Source organism: Mesitornis unicolor, unplaced genomic scaffold, assembly GCF_000695765.1.
Source record: "Mesitornis unicolor isolate BGI_N332 unplaced genomic scaffold, ASM69576v1 scaffold13959, whole genome shotgun sequence".
Taxonomy (NCBI): Eukaryota; Metazoa; Chordata; class Aves; order Mesitornithiformes; family Mesitornithidae; genus Mesitornis; species Mesitornis unicolor.
The window spans coordinates 1-14479 of record NW_010209342.1 but is presented as its reverse complement, the minus strand read 5'-3'; the positions used below and the strand labels follow the sequence as shown (position 1 = coordinate 14479).

General features: G+C 46.6%; 1 protein-coding gene across 1 annotated transcript in view; it reads right to left on the bottom strand.

The window, feature by feature from the left end:
- The window catches only part of LOC104547244 (histone-lysine N-methyltransferase NSD3), a gene marked incomplete at its 5' end in the record, with an annotated part of 16259 nt that extends 2377 nt beyond the window's left edge, over nt 1-13882 (bottom strand). The window contains 13 exons of the mRNA XM_010192855.1: nt 327-410; nt 762-1027; nt 1570-1686; nt 2143-2345; nt 2877-3033; nt 5052-5201; nt 8422-8592; nt 9134-9331; nt 9737-9863; nt 9998-10126; nt 10669-10799; nt 11378-11423; nt 13782-13882. Coding sequence (XP_010191157.1) covers nt 327-410; nt 762-1027; nt 1570-1686; nt 2143-2345; nt 2877-3033; nt 5052-5201; nt 8422-8592; nt 9134-9331; nt 9737-9863; nt 9998-10126; nt 10669-10799; nt 11378-11423; nt 13782-13882 — 1880 coding nt within the window. The remainder of the gene's footprint in view (nt 1-326; nt 411-761; nt 1028-1569; nt 1687-2142; nt 2346-2876; nt 3034-5051; nt 5202-8421; nt 8593-9133; nt 9332-9736; nt 9864-9997; nt 10127-10668; nt 10800-11377; nt 11424-13781) is intronic.
- Nucleotides 13883-14479: the final 597 nt, after the last annotated feature.

Below are 14479 nucleotides of genomic sequence, written 5' to 3'. Positions count from 1 at the left end.
TGCTGATGAGTGACTACTTATGGCTAAGGCAGCAAAAAATAGGATCTTAAATGAGTTCAAAGTGCTAAGTTTCCCTGCAGAAATAGTTTCATGAGAAAGCGTCTCAATATTTGTGCTTTCAGCAGCGAAGCAGGCACAGACACAGGCTGCTGCATCCCTGCCAGCCCACTAAAGAGAACAGATGTTGTGCTGTTATGTACGCAGGGTCACATCGAAGGGGGAATGATGCTTCTGCCAGCATTTCGCTCTTAGTTTCAACCATAAACAGTTTACACTGGAGACATAATATTTACCTTTGTTACAGTTAACATATAAAAATTGGTTACGCTGTTTTCATGCGCACGTTTGATCCGCAGCCTGCACTCTTCTTCATCAATTAGCTCACCAACGTATTCGTTCACAAATTCACCCTGGAAAGCCAAGGAAAGCAAAAATAAGAAACCCATCCTTACGGTTTCTAATGGTGATAAAGGGAACCAGCACAGAAAAGAGCATTTCCTGTAAAAATACCCTCTAACCATCACAAAAAGCATTAAACTTTAACCATGTAGGGAAGATGTGAGTGTGCATCAGGTATTTGCTGTCTAAGCAACAAGCCCACTCAAAGTAAAACAGCAGCAGAGCCAAGCGCTGCTGCTGCATTCACTGCACAAGCTGGACTTGACAGCTCTCGAGTCCTGCAAAGTCTCACGCTTCCTTTTAAAAACCACAACGGGATTCATGGACTCCTAAGGAAACACAGACTATGACAACTGCTGTACCTTCTTAATGCTCCGCTTTGTCCGCAGCCCCCAGCCGCGCCGGTCGGTTTTGATGATCTCGGCATCAGGGTACAGCCTCTTGGTGAAGCACTGGTTCTGGCAGCGCTCCCCGGCCGGGCACACCTGGGGGTGGCACTCATACTGCAGCATCCTGTTGAGACACTCCGACTCCAGCCCGCACGGGTTCTCGTCCGACGGCTTGCAGTTACAGCGTGGGATCTCGGACAGATCCGCCACCTGGATCTGCACCTTCCCTATGACCTTGTGAAAGAGTGCGTGAAGATGACGGTGCACACAGAACACAAACTCAGCAGCTTTACTGGAGGCCAGTCATCAACTGACAGGAGAAGGCAACAAAACCACGTCATTATCTTTCTCGTAGACCCTTTTGCAGGTCAGTGTGTCACATTTATGCTTCCTGCAATTCAGCAGCAATGTGTGCACTTTTACACGTGGCATTTGTAGCCACTCAGCTGCAACGGAACTGGGGACATCCACTGCTGGGAGAAGAGCAGTGGGCACTCCTACAGAGGTCAGGGCTCACAAAGCTCGGTGAGTATCTAACACACATGGAATGAGCTCAAAACCAGCACCATTCCACTTTAGGTAAAACTGCTCCTCAACCATTAACTCTTTCACCAATACTCTGCTAAAAGAGTGTTTTATGGCACTGTAAGACAGAACAAAAGACTCCTGAATAGCAAAATTATTTATCTGAACTTCCTTAAGCTTGAATTGTTGCAAATACTGCTTTAAATACACAGCTTACCAATGCACAGAATAAAAACAGGAACAGAAAGAAGCCAACTCACTTTGATGTGTTTATAAGGTGGAGGTTTCCGTGAATTCCTTTCAATTTCCAGTGCCTCTTTGCTCTCTCTTTGTGCTTTCAGCTCCTGGAAGCGCTTTGCCGCTTCTTCAAGTGCTGTGCAAGGGAGTTCAAAATAGAAAGCAATTAGCACCAGCCGCTGTTAATCAAACATATACATTTATGTATTTAATTTCTTTTTTTAAAGCTAGGAATAGAACTCTATAAACAAAAACACAAGCTAAAAAATGAGTTATTGCAGCAGATCATGAATTTATCATCAGGCACTTTTCGGGAGGTATGGAGGTACTGAACAACGATCCCATGCAGCCGAGCCCAAGCTCCATCTTCACGGTTCCCGGTTGGTGGGAGAACTGCCCACACCACCACACGATGAGCAGGCACTTAAAGAAACACGTTTTGGTCTGCAGTCAAGGGACCTACATAACGCTTGCAATTTTACGTGAACACAGAACACTCGGCACATAATATTCCCATGCAGTTAAGTGGTGATGGAGACACAAACAGGTGGAATTTTTGTCATAAACCGCTATAAACTTTGTTTGATTTTACCTTTCTTGAAGGTCTTGTTAATACTAGTTTGCCCCTCAGCAAAGCTTTTATCTCCTTCAACATAAGGGAAAACTCTGCCCTGGTGTACCCAATAGTAGTCATGGGAACCAAAGAAAAATACTGGGAAGTCCCCGATATCATGTTTGAGGCCCTGTATGTTGAGAGGCACAGACCTGGGATTGCAGATCTCTGCTGGCCACCACCTGGAAGGCAGAGAAAAAGAAGAATGTAAGTTCTCTGAAGTGCAGCCTGGCCTCTGAGTGTTTTGAGTTCACTGAAAGAAAAGCCAGTTTTCCTTAAAGAAATGAACTCCTTCCTTATGCAAACAAGGCTCCCTTCAGCAATACCTGGGCAAACACAGGATTTTGGAAGAGCCTTTTAAGAACACACATGGCGCAAGAGCGGACCTGTAGGATCACCCATCAATGCTGGCATTCCCGCTGATGACTACCAGCAAACACAAGCCAGGGCACCCTGGTTCTACAGGACACCCCTGGGTTTCTGTATCGCTATTGCGCTTTGCGCAGCAAATGTGAGCGCAGCCAAGCATGCACCGCTGCCAGGAAAAAGCAGAGTTTAAAGTAAAAAGCAACATCAATGTCTGACACAAAGCAGACGAACGACTGCACTTGTAGCTCTGTTTACAAAGACTGAGCTGCTTCCAGTTGTTTCCCTGTAATTCTGTTGCATATTAAGAAAATCCAAAGCGTTAACAAACAAACCAGCGAACTTGCCTGTAATTTCCAAGCTTGACCCAAACGATCTGCTTGTAACGCAGCTTCTTGCCAGCTTTACAGTCATTGCAATTCCAGCAGCCCTCGGGCATTTCTATGTTGAGACACTCGGGGTGAAAGGAAGCTGGGCAGGACTCACAGCACAAGAGTTTTCCACCTTCAAACAAAGAAACCCTGCTCGGTTTATAGAAGTTAGGATTGGCTCCCCCCTGCACACAGCACTTGGTGTTCATCTGAAATCATCCGCTCCACATTCTCGCTTGCCCCACATTAAAAAATGGCAAAGAAAGGGATGCAGTCCAAGTTGACATTGGTTAAAAAAGCCCGTGCAGTGAATCACCTGCTGTGCAGTTGTGGCTCAGAACCGCTCCACAGATGCACAAGAGCAGCCGAGTATTTCTGGATGCGATGCAAGGAGCACTGCCAGGGGAAGCACCAGCTGAGAGCGGCGCCGCTGGCTTTGGTTGCTTCTGTGGTGGCCAAAACTTCGGTTGATTTGTTTGGTGTGACAGAATAACCAAATACTGAAGAATGGCTTTTTCAATCAACATCGCCATGACTGGATCCCCCAGCGCTCAGTTAGTGTGCATGGAACCCCGCAGCCTATAGGTCGAGCAATGCTTTTCTGTGCCAAGGACGTTGCAGAGACTCGTAACAAGTCTGCTCATCCTCAAAAAGAAGTTCACCAGCACAGTGTGTAGTGCAGAATGAGACACCACCAGCTGATCCCATCCCAAAAGCTCCTTTAGCACACAAAGGCAGCCTCAGCGCAGTGGTTAACGCCAATCGCTGCAGTTCACTCGTGTTTGGACAAACGTTTTGGCTGGCTTGTATTTTGGGAGATGTATCCAATGTGGAAAGCCACAGCACACCTCTAGGCCACGCTCAGCAAACCAAGCAGCTCGTAAGACTCGATACGTTACACATATTGCAATATTTTATATATGTAAGTATCTAAAATACAAGTACACGTTTTAATAGAGATACCAATTTTGAAAAAATTAACAGGTTTTTGTGTCCCAGATGGAAAATCTGGGCGAGACTCGAGAGGATTCAAAGCCGTTTTCAAGCGCAATCTGAAATGAAGTGTGAATTGTGACCTTCATTTACCAGAAAATCTTGTCCACCTATAGACTTTCCAAATCGTCACTGCATTAACTGTTGTAGCACGTCACGATAAGCATTCCTTCAACAAACCAGTCGCATGACCAATCCTGTATTTCCTCTGCTGAAAACGGTACAATCCAACCACCCCAATTTCCAGAGCTCCCCAAACCCACGGTAGCGTTTGAACTTTTGAAGTATTTTTTTTGCAAGCGTTATGTCAGAGGAAATACAGACCCAGTGCAAATTACTGAAACATTGTCCCACATGGTAGAATGCCAAGAGATGCAAAAATCAAACAAAATCAAACACAAACCCCACCACGTCGCTCTCGGGATGCATTAGTAAGGTATTGCTCAAGCTAAGCAGAGGGCTCAAAATAATTTGTGTTTCCAGGAATTACAGGAGCTACTGAAAGCCGTCAATCTAGCAATGGTCAAAATAACCTAACTGCAGTGGTCATAACTGGGCACCGTTTCTGAGCGCTCTCAGGAAATCAAACTTCTGTGGGGAACAAGATACCACGTCTGAGTGTTTCAGGCGGACAAGAGCGACGTCCCCAAAAGGGGTCTGAGATGCTGCAGCGCCCCCCACCAGAACCAAACCCGCTGCCCCCTTCGGCTCCTCTGCATGGACAAGGACCCACCCCACCCCAGAAATCCTCCTCTCTCCTCTCAGACTCTGCATCAGCTGCCTAAGAGACCTGAAACAGAACATGCCCCTCTTCTTCCTCACTTACAGTCAGTTGGTTTGCACTGAACTGCAGCAGAATCACTGCCCTGCGAATCCTGCCCCGCAGCTGGAGCAGCCTAGGCCAGACACAAAGTGCTTTGACCTCTCTCAAGCAGAATTTAGCCACAGCAATTATTTTAAGCCCTTTTGTCATTTTAAAAAAATAAATAAATAAATAAATTGCCAACGACACGAACACAGGCTCACAATAATCAATGAGTGAAGTTCACTGGGAAGCAGCAAGTGGTGCTTGACAAGCAGACATTTCTCGTTTGATTTCAAGAGAGAAATAACAGAAAAAGCGAAAGTAAATTAAAGAGAAGGAAACTATTTGGTTACCTTTCTCACATTTCTTTTTGGAAGCTGACGAAGGAGGAGGAATCATAGGTAATTTCATCAACTCAGCACGATTTGATTCATTCAGTAGGTAGTGGGACTTATAGGCATATGAACTGAACAGGGGGTCTGAATGGTCCTGCACTACCAACCCTATACGAAACAAACAGAAAGAGATGAGTTGCAATGAAACTACCCATGATTCCAGAAAGGAGAAAATAAATAAACCAAATGAACACCTCTGATGCAAATATGTGTGAGTGAAAAAAAGATAAAATGAAGGAAAAGAAAAGTCTGACAGGAAGTTTCTTTGCTAAGAAAGAGGTTACGTGTTGGAGAGACTGAACTCAGCTTCACTGGGAAACCTCTGATGGATAAGCTGCTTTCCCATGGAGTTTCAATTGTGTTTTACCCTTAAGCTGTGCCTTCAGAGAAAAGCACAAGAGAAGCAACCGGTTCTGTACCTGTGTGTCCCATCCTCCCTAATTCTGCTCCCGAGGGCTGGGGGGTGACGCTCACTGCAGTGGTCACGCTGGGGCTACAAACTGAAGAGCAGACGTTGTACACGAGAACTCCCCACCCCACTTACGACAGCTGTAACTCCGAGACCTCACATCTCAGAGGTTGGACTGGATGATCCTTGAGGTCCCTTCCACCCTGGTGCTCTATGAGTCTATGACTGATTCTATGATCTTATCTACTGAAGGGCTTTGCCTTCACAGTTGTGTCCACCACGGCAGGGCTGTCAGTGACTGCGCAAGGCACCAGAGGGGAAAGAAGGGATGAAATCCCTGCCCTATGCTGCTTGTACGTGAAGCTCCACAGACCCTGCCCTCCCACAGCTGCTCTGGACCCGTCGAGCGCTCTGCTGTCCTCCACGCCGTTATTTTCAATGATGAGTGTGCATTTCTCTGCCTTTCTCCACCAAGAAGAGCTTTTCCTCATTGCTCCAGAGCCCTGCAGCTGCAGATCAAAAGCACATGGGCAGTAATTCATGGGAAGAGCCAAGCAACTGAGACCAGAAGATGAGCTACAGAGACGGCCACCAACTCTCTCCCTCATGGGACACACAGAGCAGCTTCTGAACTGGGGCCGAAAGCCTGCTGTGAGGAGAACAGCATCAGCCCCCTGGAAAGCCTGTCCTCAGGATTCACAAAACGTGTGTGACCTACACGTGCATGGCAACTCCAACGTGCTTCATGGAGGGGATGCCAGGAAGGGGAGTAAGAAGTCTTAAAATACACTGTGTTTCAAGTACCTCATGATAAGCAAGTTGTATTTCATAGACTGTCTCATATCTACATTTTCTCACTTATGTTTTGCACTAGAGTTTCTCCTTCTGATGTTAACTAAAACCAACGAAGCAATCGCCCTCGCAGAGATGCCCGGGCATTTCTAGAGCATTCAGTCCCTGTTTGTGAGCAGGTGCCCTCAGTGCTGCTGTGCTCCCTTCGTGTCCCTCACGCTGACCACCAGTGACCTCCAAAGGGCTCAATGCCACCCAGCGAGGACACTGCACACTCTCTCTTGGCAAAGCACACTGACCCCCGATTCCAGCTACGCCTCCAGAAACAAACCCCACACAAGCTTCCTAGAAGAGCATCACAGAGTCGCTGTCAAATGCAGAGGATGCGGTCAGTGGTAGCGGTTTGCCACTTCTCAGGTTCTCATAGCTAAGCCTTGGTGAATACACAGCACAGCAAAGCCCAAATGCTGGGCTTCAGAGGTCACTCATATTGCCAGAGGAAAACACGGACTCGTGGAGTTTCATCTCTGATGGAGCCAGATTCAGGTACAAACAGAACTACTAAAACAACGTCTCATGGGGGAAAAACCACACAAAACAACAACAAAAGCATGACAATTTTCTTCTGCACTTCATATGTTTCTCAGAAATAAATGCAGCTCTGCCTCTTCAGCGAGCGTAAGACTCCCTTACTGCCATTCACCCTTGGAATTCCACTCCTGAAGCCCGATTTCTGTGCCACGTACATAAAGAGGATGCCAACCAGCAGGTATTCCTTTTCATGAAGCTCTTAAATAGGTTCTGCCCGAGAGAAGTAGGAGGCCTCTGTTTGACACCTTTGTGACACAAAGCAGCCAGAACTTGGAGAGAAAACTCCCCAGGATATTCACCCTCACACGTGTGTTTCACAAACAGATCTGTAATCTAGAGTAGGTTCTTCTGTGATATTTGGATTTTAAGTCAGCCTCAAGGAGCTGCAGCAGCTGGCACAGGGCTAATGAAGGATAGCTTCAAGGAAACCGATGTAATCCTTCAGAAACATGCAATGTTTGGATACTACGGCTTGAGAGTGCTTTGGAATGGACAGAAATCAAACTACTCGGGATAAATCCAAAGGCAGAAGCCCGGCATTGCTTTCCCTTCACATCTCTGCACAAACACAGCATCCACACCTCAGAGCAGTGGCACTCGCGGTTCTCCAATGGCCAAGATCCTGTGCCAGAGGACAAGGCATCGTCCCACCACAACCCCCACCTCAACAGAACAGGGCAGACCAACGCCACCGCACACCTCTGACCTGACCCTCAGAAACCTGTGTCTGATCCCGCTACCAGGATTCTGACTTCATTTTAAACCTGATTGATTCTTTGTGACTGCTCCTCGATTACTTGGAAATGAGGAAAGGGGAAGAAACGACAGAGGTGGAAAGGAGATGATCCTGGCACTGTTCTCCCTTCCCATCCCAAGGTCTTCAATTACTGCTCTGCTCCTGCACATTCAAGGCAATTTTTCCCCATACTAAACCTGCAACTGACTGGCCACAAGTGACTGCAGGAGTCCTCTCATTTCCACTTCCTCATCAGTGATTTTCAAAGCTGCTGAAAAGAACACATCCAACAGACTTTTGAAATACTGCATGAGATAAATATTATTGTTAGACACCTAACGCTTGGATTAATCTGAGAGAGTAACACCGTTCCTGCACTGTGTGACTGAAGCAACCGATGCACCCAAACTTTTCAGCCTGCTGCCTGCAGAACACTGGTGACTTGAGAGCCACAATGGTCACAAGTGGGAAAAGAAAAGAAAAAATGGCATATGGAAAACCTCAGCATCCATTCCCAGCTCGCAATGGCTCAAACTGGGGCTTGCAATCCCCTTTTCCTACTGGCAACACAAGTTGGCCTTCGAGTACCTATCGCTGCGGCTGAGTATCAGCCGTTACAGACCAGAACAGCAAGGGGACGTCTCACGAGAACTGTTGACCACAATATTAATCCCAGGCAGCATTCAGATCCCAGAGATCCCTAAGGGAGTTCTTCCTTCATGAAATACAGTATTTTTATCACTGAACTGCACAAGTGACCACAGAAGAACTGTAAGACGGGAAAAAACAAGTGTGCTCACCTCTTGCACAAACGAAACAAAAGCCTACATTTACAGCTGATGAGGAGTGACTCCTTTTGGAATGGTTACTACAGATGAGGATGTGGGATGACACAAACAAGCTCCCCGCAGCGATGCAGCCATCTCCCGAGTGGTAGGCGATGGGGCAGCGCAAACACCTCACCATGCGACCTGTGCAACAGAACACAGAGAATGCACCGTGTCACCCCGGGGCTGGGACGTGGGGGAGACACCACAGGCAGGTGCAGGGTGAATTTTATTCCCACAGGAGTACTGGGTTTAAAAGAAACATTAAAAGAAAGTTTCACAAATGTTAACTTCCACTTTAAAACTCTAAGACAAAACACACGGATTTAATCATTCTAGAGTCTGCCCGTTCTGTTGAACTATGGTGGTGAATTTCTAATAGGATTCTCTTTTTCTTCAAAAATCCTTGTTCTGAAGGCCACTACCAACTGTGTTTAATAAAGCCATTCCTTGGCCTTGCACTACTAATCCTTGGCTGCCATAAACCCAGCAACAAGTGTGGTGGATCCAGGCACACTTGCACATAGCTGCTTCCCACCCACAACAGACTTAAATTAATGACCTCTAACAGGGGAACCCTCGTTCCTCGCCGCATGCTGCATTACAGAGGGTCCAGTGATGTTCACTGCTCTTGTGAGGACGCACTGAGCTCCCTGCTGCTGCTCAGAGCCGGCTCTGCTCTCACCTTTGCTTGCTTTATGGATGTCCTTGTCCATCGAGCAGGCGGTACAGCAGTGCTGCGGGCAGCGAAACCCTCGCGACTCGAAGAGGGCGGTGGCAAACTTGCGCACGCAGGCCTCGTGGTAAAATTTACCGCACGTGTTGACGGAACAGCGCTTCACGTCTTTGCCGGGAAGTTTGCAGGAAAAGCATGTGTGTTCTCCTTGTAAAAGAGGAGATAAGGGAGCCCAACTGTAACGGCAACGCTTTGAGATACAGATGCGGTCAAAGACAACTCTGCAGTAAGAGTGATGCTGCTGCTTTGAGCAACACAGGCTCCTTCCCTTCAAACAGGTCAGCTGGTCACTATAACCCACATGTAACTGTATACTGCTAACATAATACATAATTGTTAACAAAGAGTCCCTTATGCCGAGTAAAACCCTGAACAGTTGGTTCCTTTTTTTCTTACCAGGTACTCGCTAAGTGGAAAAACAAGGATCTGACCTCAAGGGTTAAAAAAGGCACAGAATAACCCAAGGCACTCCCCACACCTGGATATTCACCATCTCAGTTTGTCCTGAGCCAAGGGGGAAATCCCTCCCCGCGCTCCAGGCAGAGCACTCACCGTTTTTACACTCGGCGCAGACGAATTTCTCATCGGGCATCGCCTTCAGGCCGAGACACTCCATGTGGAACACGCTGCAGCACTCGCCCTCGCAGGGCACCAGCGACTCCCCAGAGCTCTCGCAGATCTGCACCAGAGAGACAGCGGCTCTGAGAACACAGGGCACCCACAGACCCACACAGCAGGGATTCAGGAGCCTGTCAGCCAGACCAACAGACGACACAGCTTTAGCGTTGATGTCTTTACAGCGCCAGCACCTACCTGACAAACGGTGTCTTTCTTAGTTGTTCCCGTCCCTCTCCGGGATAAGCTGGAGTCCACCGACTGCACGTCAGAAGCATCGGCATCGGCAGTGGCTGAGGGGCTGTCTGAGCGCTTTCCAAAACTACCCTGCAAAGAGAGGAAACCCAAGGCACTCAAGACGCCTCCAAAGGACAACCACGTTCCGAAATAAATGGTGAAGTCACCACTGATTACAAGCTCAGTCAACAGCTCAGGAGACACCAAGGCCCTTGAAAGCTGCTGAGCTTCATTACAGTGACACAAGGAGTGCTGCCTTCCTGACACCTTTCACCTTCTGTACAAGCAAAACCCATAAAGATTTCTATTGTAGCTTTTCCAGACACCTCTCAATTTACACCAAAACACGGCAGCACCTCCCAGTTCCCAAAGCATCCCACAACCTTCCAAAAAGCAAATCAAATCCATAATCTAAACCAATGTCCTGCCAGGCAAAGCAGTAGGAAGATTTGTAAAGAAAGACTGTATCTTCTTTTAGATCACTGCAATCAAGGGGATTAGAAAGAAGACTCAGCTTTACAAGACAAGAACTTTGTAGAAAATAGTGTTCAAAAGTTGAGTGATATGCACCTGAAGAGCCCGTTACACTGACACTAAATGAACAAGGCCCTGTGAGATGCAGTGGCCTTTACCTGTAAATCATTGAGTCCTCTTGAATCGGAGTCGGACGTGTCTCTGTAAGCGGAGCTCGTCAGTTCCACGTCGGTCGAGGCGCGGCTCCTTTTCTTTAAGGGTTTACAAGAATCTGAAATCTCGCTGGCACCTTAACACAACACACTAAAATTAGTTTTAGTAGATGTTCTCAAGGTTTTGCTTAAAATTAATACAGGAAAAAGAAACATGAGAGACAGCTGAACCTGCACATTATTTGCTAGCCTGAATTTCCAGTTTGCAACTTTACTACTCGTTTAATTCTCCCTGAAAAGCCAATTAACTGAAAACCACCTTATAAGACATTTTCACAAATTCCTGAACATGCTGACACAGTGGAGGAAGCTGCTAAACTGTCTGTAACAGAGCATAAACCCATAGGAGAGTCTCTTCATCATTCGTCTTTAGAATATGGCTGAGCAAAGACTTCTGGTTTGTTTAGTTAAGAAACATCCAGAAGAAGGAACTCTGTTGTGTGCTCCCAGCACATGAACAACCACCTCTTTCCAACTGGCAACGCACAAACACATGAACAAAACAAAACACAGAGGAGTCACAAGATAAATTCACACCAGCACCCATCCTGTCCATCAGCAGAAAGCAGGAAGGTCTCTGCAGCTTACACAAAGAAAAGCACCGTGCGATGGGCCAGGAAGTTCGTTAACAAAGTTTATTTTAGCAGTAACTCACCTTTCTGCAATCCTGTCTTCACTGCTGTCAGGGGAACCGTTTCAACCTGTTTGAATAGGAAAATGCACAGTTAAAACCAGAGGAATTTTTCTCCCTAGTATTCAAAAGAAAACAGTAAGTTTAAGCGGTTAGCATCTCTGAACTCAGATGGAGTCTGGCATCCCCTTCTCAGCGCCAGCCTTGGTGTCCCGCTGGATTTACTCCTAGCTGCTGCCTACGCTGACCCCGGAGCGCGGCAGCCACGCGTGCACCGGCCAGGTCCTTCCCCACGGCTGCCCTCGGCCGTGCAGATGACGGGAAAGCGTTCTCCGTGTCCAGCAGGCAGAAGCGGGGCTCTCTGGCAACCGGCCCCGGCGCTGTCGTGAACCCCACGGCTGTGTCAGCGCGAGCCGCCCCGCGGGGCTGACGCTCGGGGCGGTGACACCTCAATGCGGCAGCGACACCCCCAGCGCTGGGGGGCTGCGGGGAGCCCCTCTCTGTGCAGAGCCCTGCAAGGCGCCCGGCGCCGGCCAGCGACCGCGCAGCCGGTGTTGCAGGGCTCTGCACAGCCAGAAACCCCATCTCGGGGACGCTCAGACACTACAACCCTGCACAGCGGCTCAGGCTCCCGATCCTATGGAAGGGCAAGTTTAGGAACTGCTCTGCCAGCGCCGGTGTCACACGGCACAACTCGGCGCTGTACAACAGTTATGAAGGAAGCTGTTGCCTAAAATCCTGGTTTTAAGGTTAAGAATTACAAGTTACTTCTTTACAATGTGGTTACATATGCATGTAGAAACACATTTAGTAAATATTTAAGGATTGTTCTATAATTTTTTTAAAAAATATTTTATTTTGTTGTACAATAGGTAAAAACATACAATAGAAGGATTTGTATAGGATACATTTCGTCATACAAATATAAAATCTAGACAATCACTTTTATTTCTCCACTAGTCACTGTAACAGTAGCATTAACATTTTGTTTTTCCCATTAATTGTACTCGTTCCAGTTATAATTTTATACCAAGTTGTTGCAGACTAATTTGGGAATCAGTTGCAAGAAAACTTGACTTTGGGTAACAAATATTGTTGCATAATTGTAAGAAATTAGTAATAATTTGTTTTTAATATAACTTAATACATTCAAGGTTATGCGCATTACAGTGCATTTGTGTTTAACTTTTAGTCATACTTTTCCTGAGAAAAGCACTTCAATGTTCATAGTCTTCGTTAGCTAGATAATACGAGCACGCAAAGCTAACTGGGATCCATGAAGTTCATATTGTTGGTTCTTATACCTTTGTTAAATTAAACATTTACAAACATAAAACAACTCATCTGAAAACAGGGAGGCTGCAGCACCTCCCGACAGGGGGTTTGGGGACTCTGTCAGGGATCTTAGGCCCAGCATTTAACTCGCTTTAAAGTTTCCGCAAGAAACTTTCCGGAGTCAGAGCGTTCCTCTGCTGAACACAGATGCAAATCCTATGGCATCAAAAGAAAAATATGGGGAAAAAATGGCAACTGGGTCCACTTTCAATCTCTGAAGTGAACGAAGTGCAAAACAAAGCATAAAGGACAAAGAATAAATTAAAATAAGAGCTAAAAACATTTTTCCCCTTCCTATGTAAATCTTTAGCCTGACTGTCCCTTTTAAAAAATCCTCACTGGTAAAAGCTATACTATGAAACACTTCTAGAAGATTCTCAGGTTTCAAGTGGAAAGGCCCCTGAAGAGGGAAAATCACCCATGGAAGGAAAAGAACCAACAACTTTGACAAACTCGGTTTAATGTTAAAGTCCAGCCACTGAACTCCCCTACTCATTTCCACGCAGAATTTTGTGTGTTTTTTTTAAAGCAACAACATTTGTCTGTCTGACATCCAGATTAAAGGAATGCCCTGTACACGTTAGATCTACTTAAGGAAAATAAAAGGTATAGCCCATGAGATCTGTGTTGATGATGTCTGCCAACAGAAAGGTCTGACTATTCACCTTCAGGTCTATCATTCTTAAAGTCCATTGCAACAAGTGGTCCGATCACTCAGTCTACCTTCATTTGAAAAACAAAACCTCAATACAAACCAGCAGCTAAATCAGGAGCAAAAGGAAGGAACCTGGCGGCAATTCCATCAGGGAAATGGCTGAAACAGAACCGCTCTGCTCATGACAGCAATCTCAAGGGAAAGAAGCGGGGTCGTTAGGAGTCTTGCATCATTGCGTTCCCATTCTCCATAGCCTGACTGATACTGAGAAGATGCCACAGCAGAGTCACAGCAATGGTATTGACAAGGGGATTTCATGAAGGATAGTCCAAAACGAAACCCGATGGGGAAAAATGGAGAAAAATAAAAAGGCACCAATATAAGCCACAACATTTATGAATACAATATATTTTAACTCTCTACATGGAGGAAGCCAACCTGCTCCTTTTTGATCTTCTTCTTTGGCACAACTTCAGTGGATTTCTCAGACTCTGAGCGGGTTCGAATCGATCTTCTCTGTTGCTTCTTTTCTACAGAACCTGGAGAAGGAGAAAGGTTTCCATTATAGGAGTCCTTGTTTTATCGGGGCACAGCAAATGCTCAACCCCAAATCAACAGACACAGTGATGAAACCAAGACTTTCTCCTCTTTCCAGTGTTTTATTTTTCGATGCAGTTCCAAGCTCTTTGCCAGCTGGTGCTGCGGCTGCAGACAACACGTTCTGATCCACAGACAGAGATCAGCTCCAGGAAAAACACCAGTAACAGTGAAACAAAAAGCTGGGATCCAAGATTTTCATCACACACCTCTCGGGCACAGCCGTCACTTTGGCTGTTAACCCACCAGTCCATCCTTGGCGTCTATGGGACGGGATCCGCAATCAACTTCAACCAAAACACGCCAGAAATGCAAGATGCAAAACACGGCTCCCAAGTTCCCACTCACAGCTCCAGTGCTGTGTCCCTGCTCTGCGGGCTTTGGCTGCCATCACAACGGGCAAACACAAAACCTGCCAGCAAGAGCCACGCTACAACTGACACCATCAGCACCAGACCTGAACACTCAGCTAAAGGTGCGAGAGGTGAAAAAACTGGTCGCAAACAGGAGCGGTGATCGTGACGTGTTGTTATAACTAA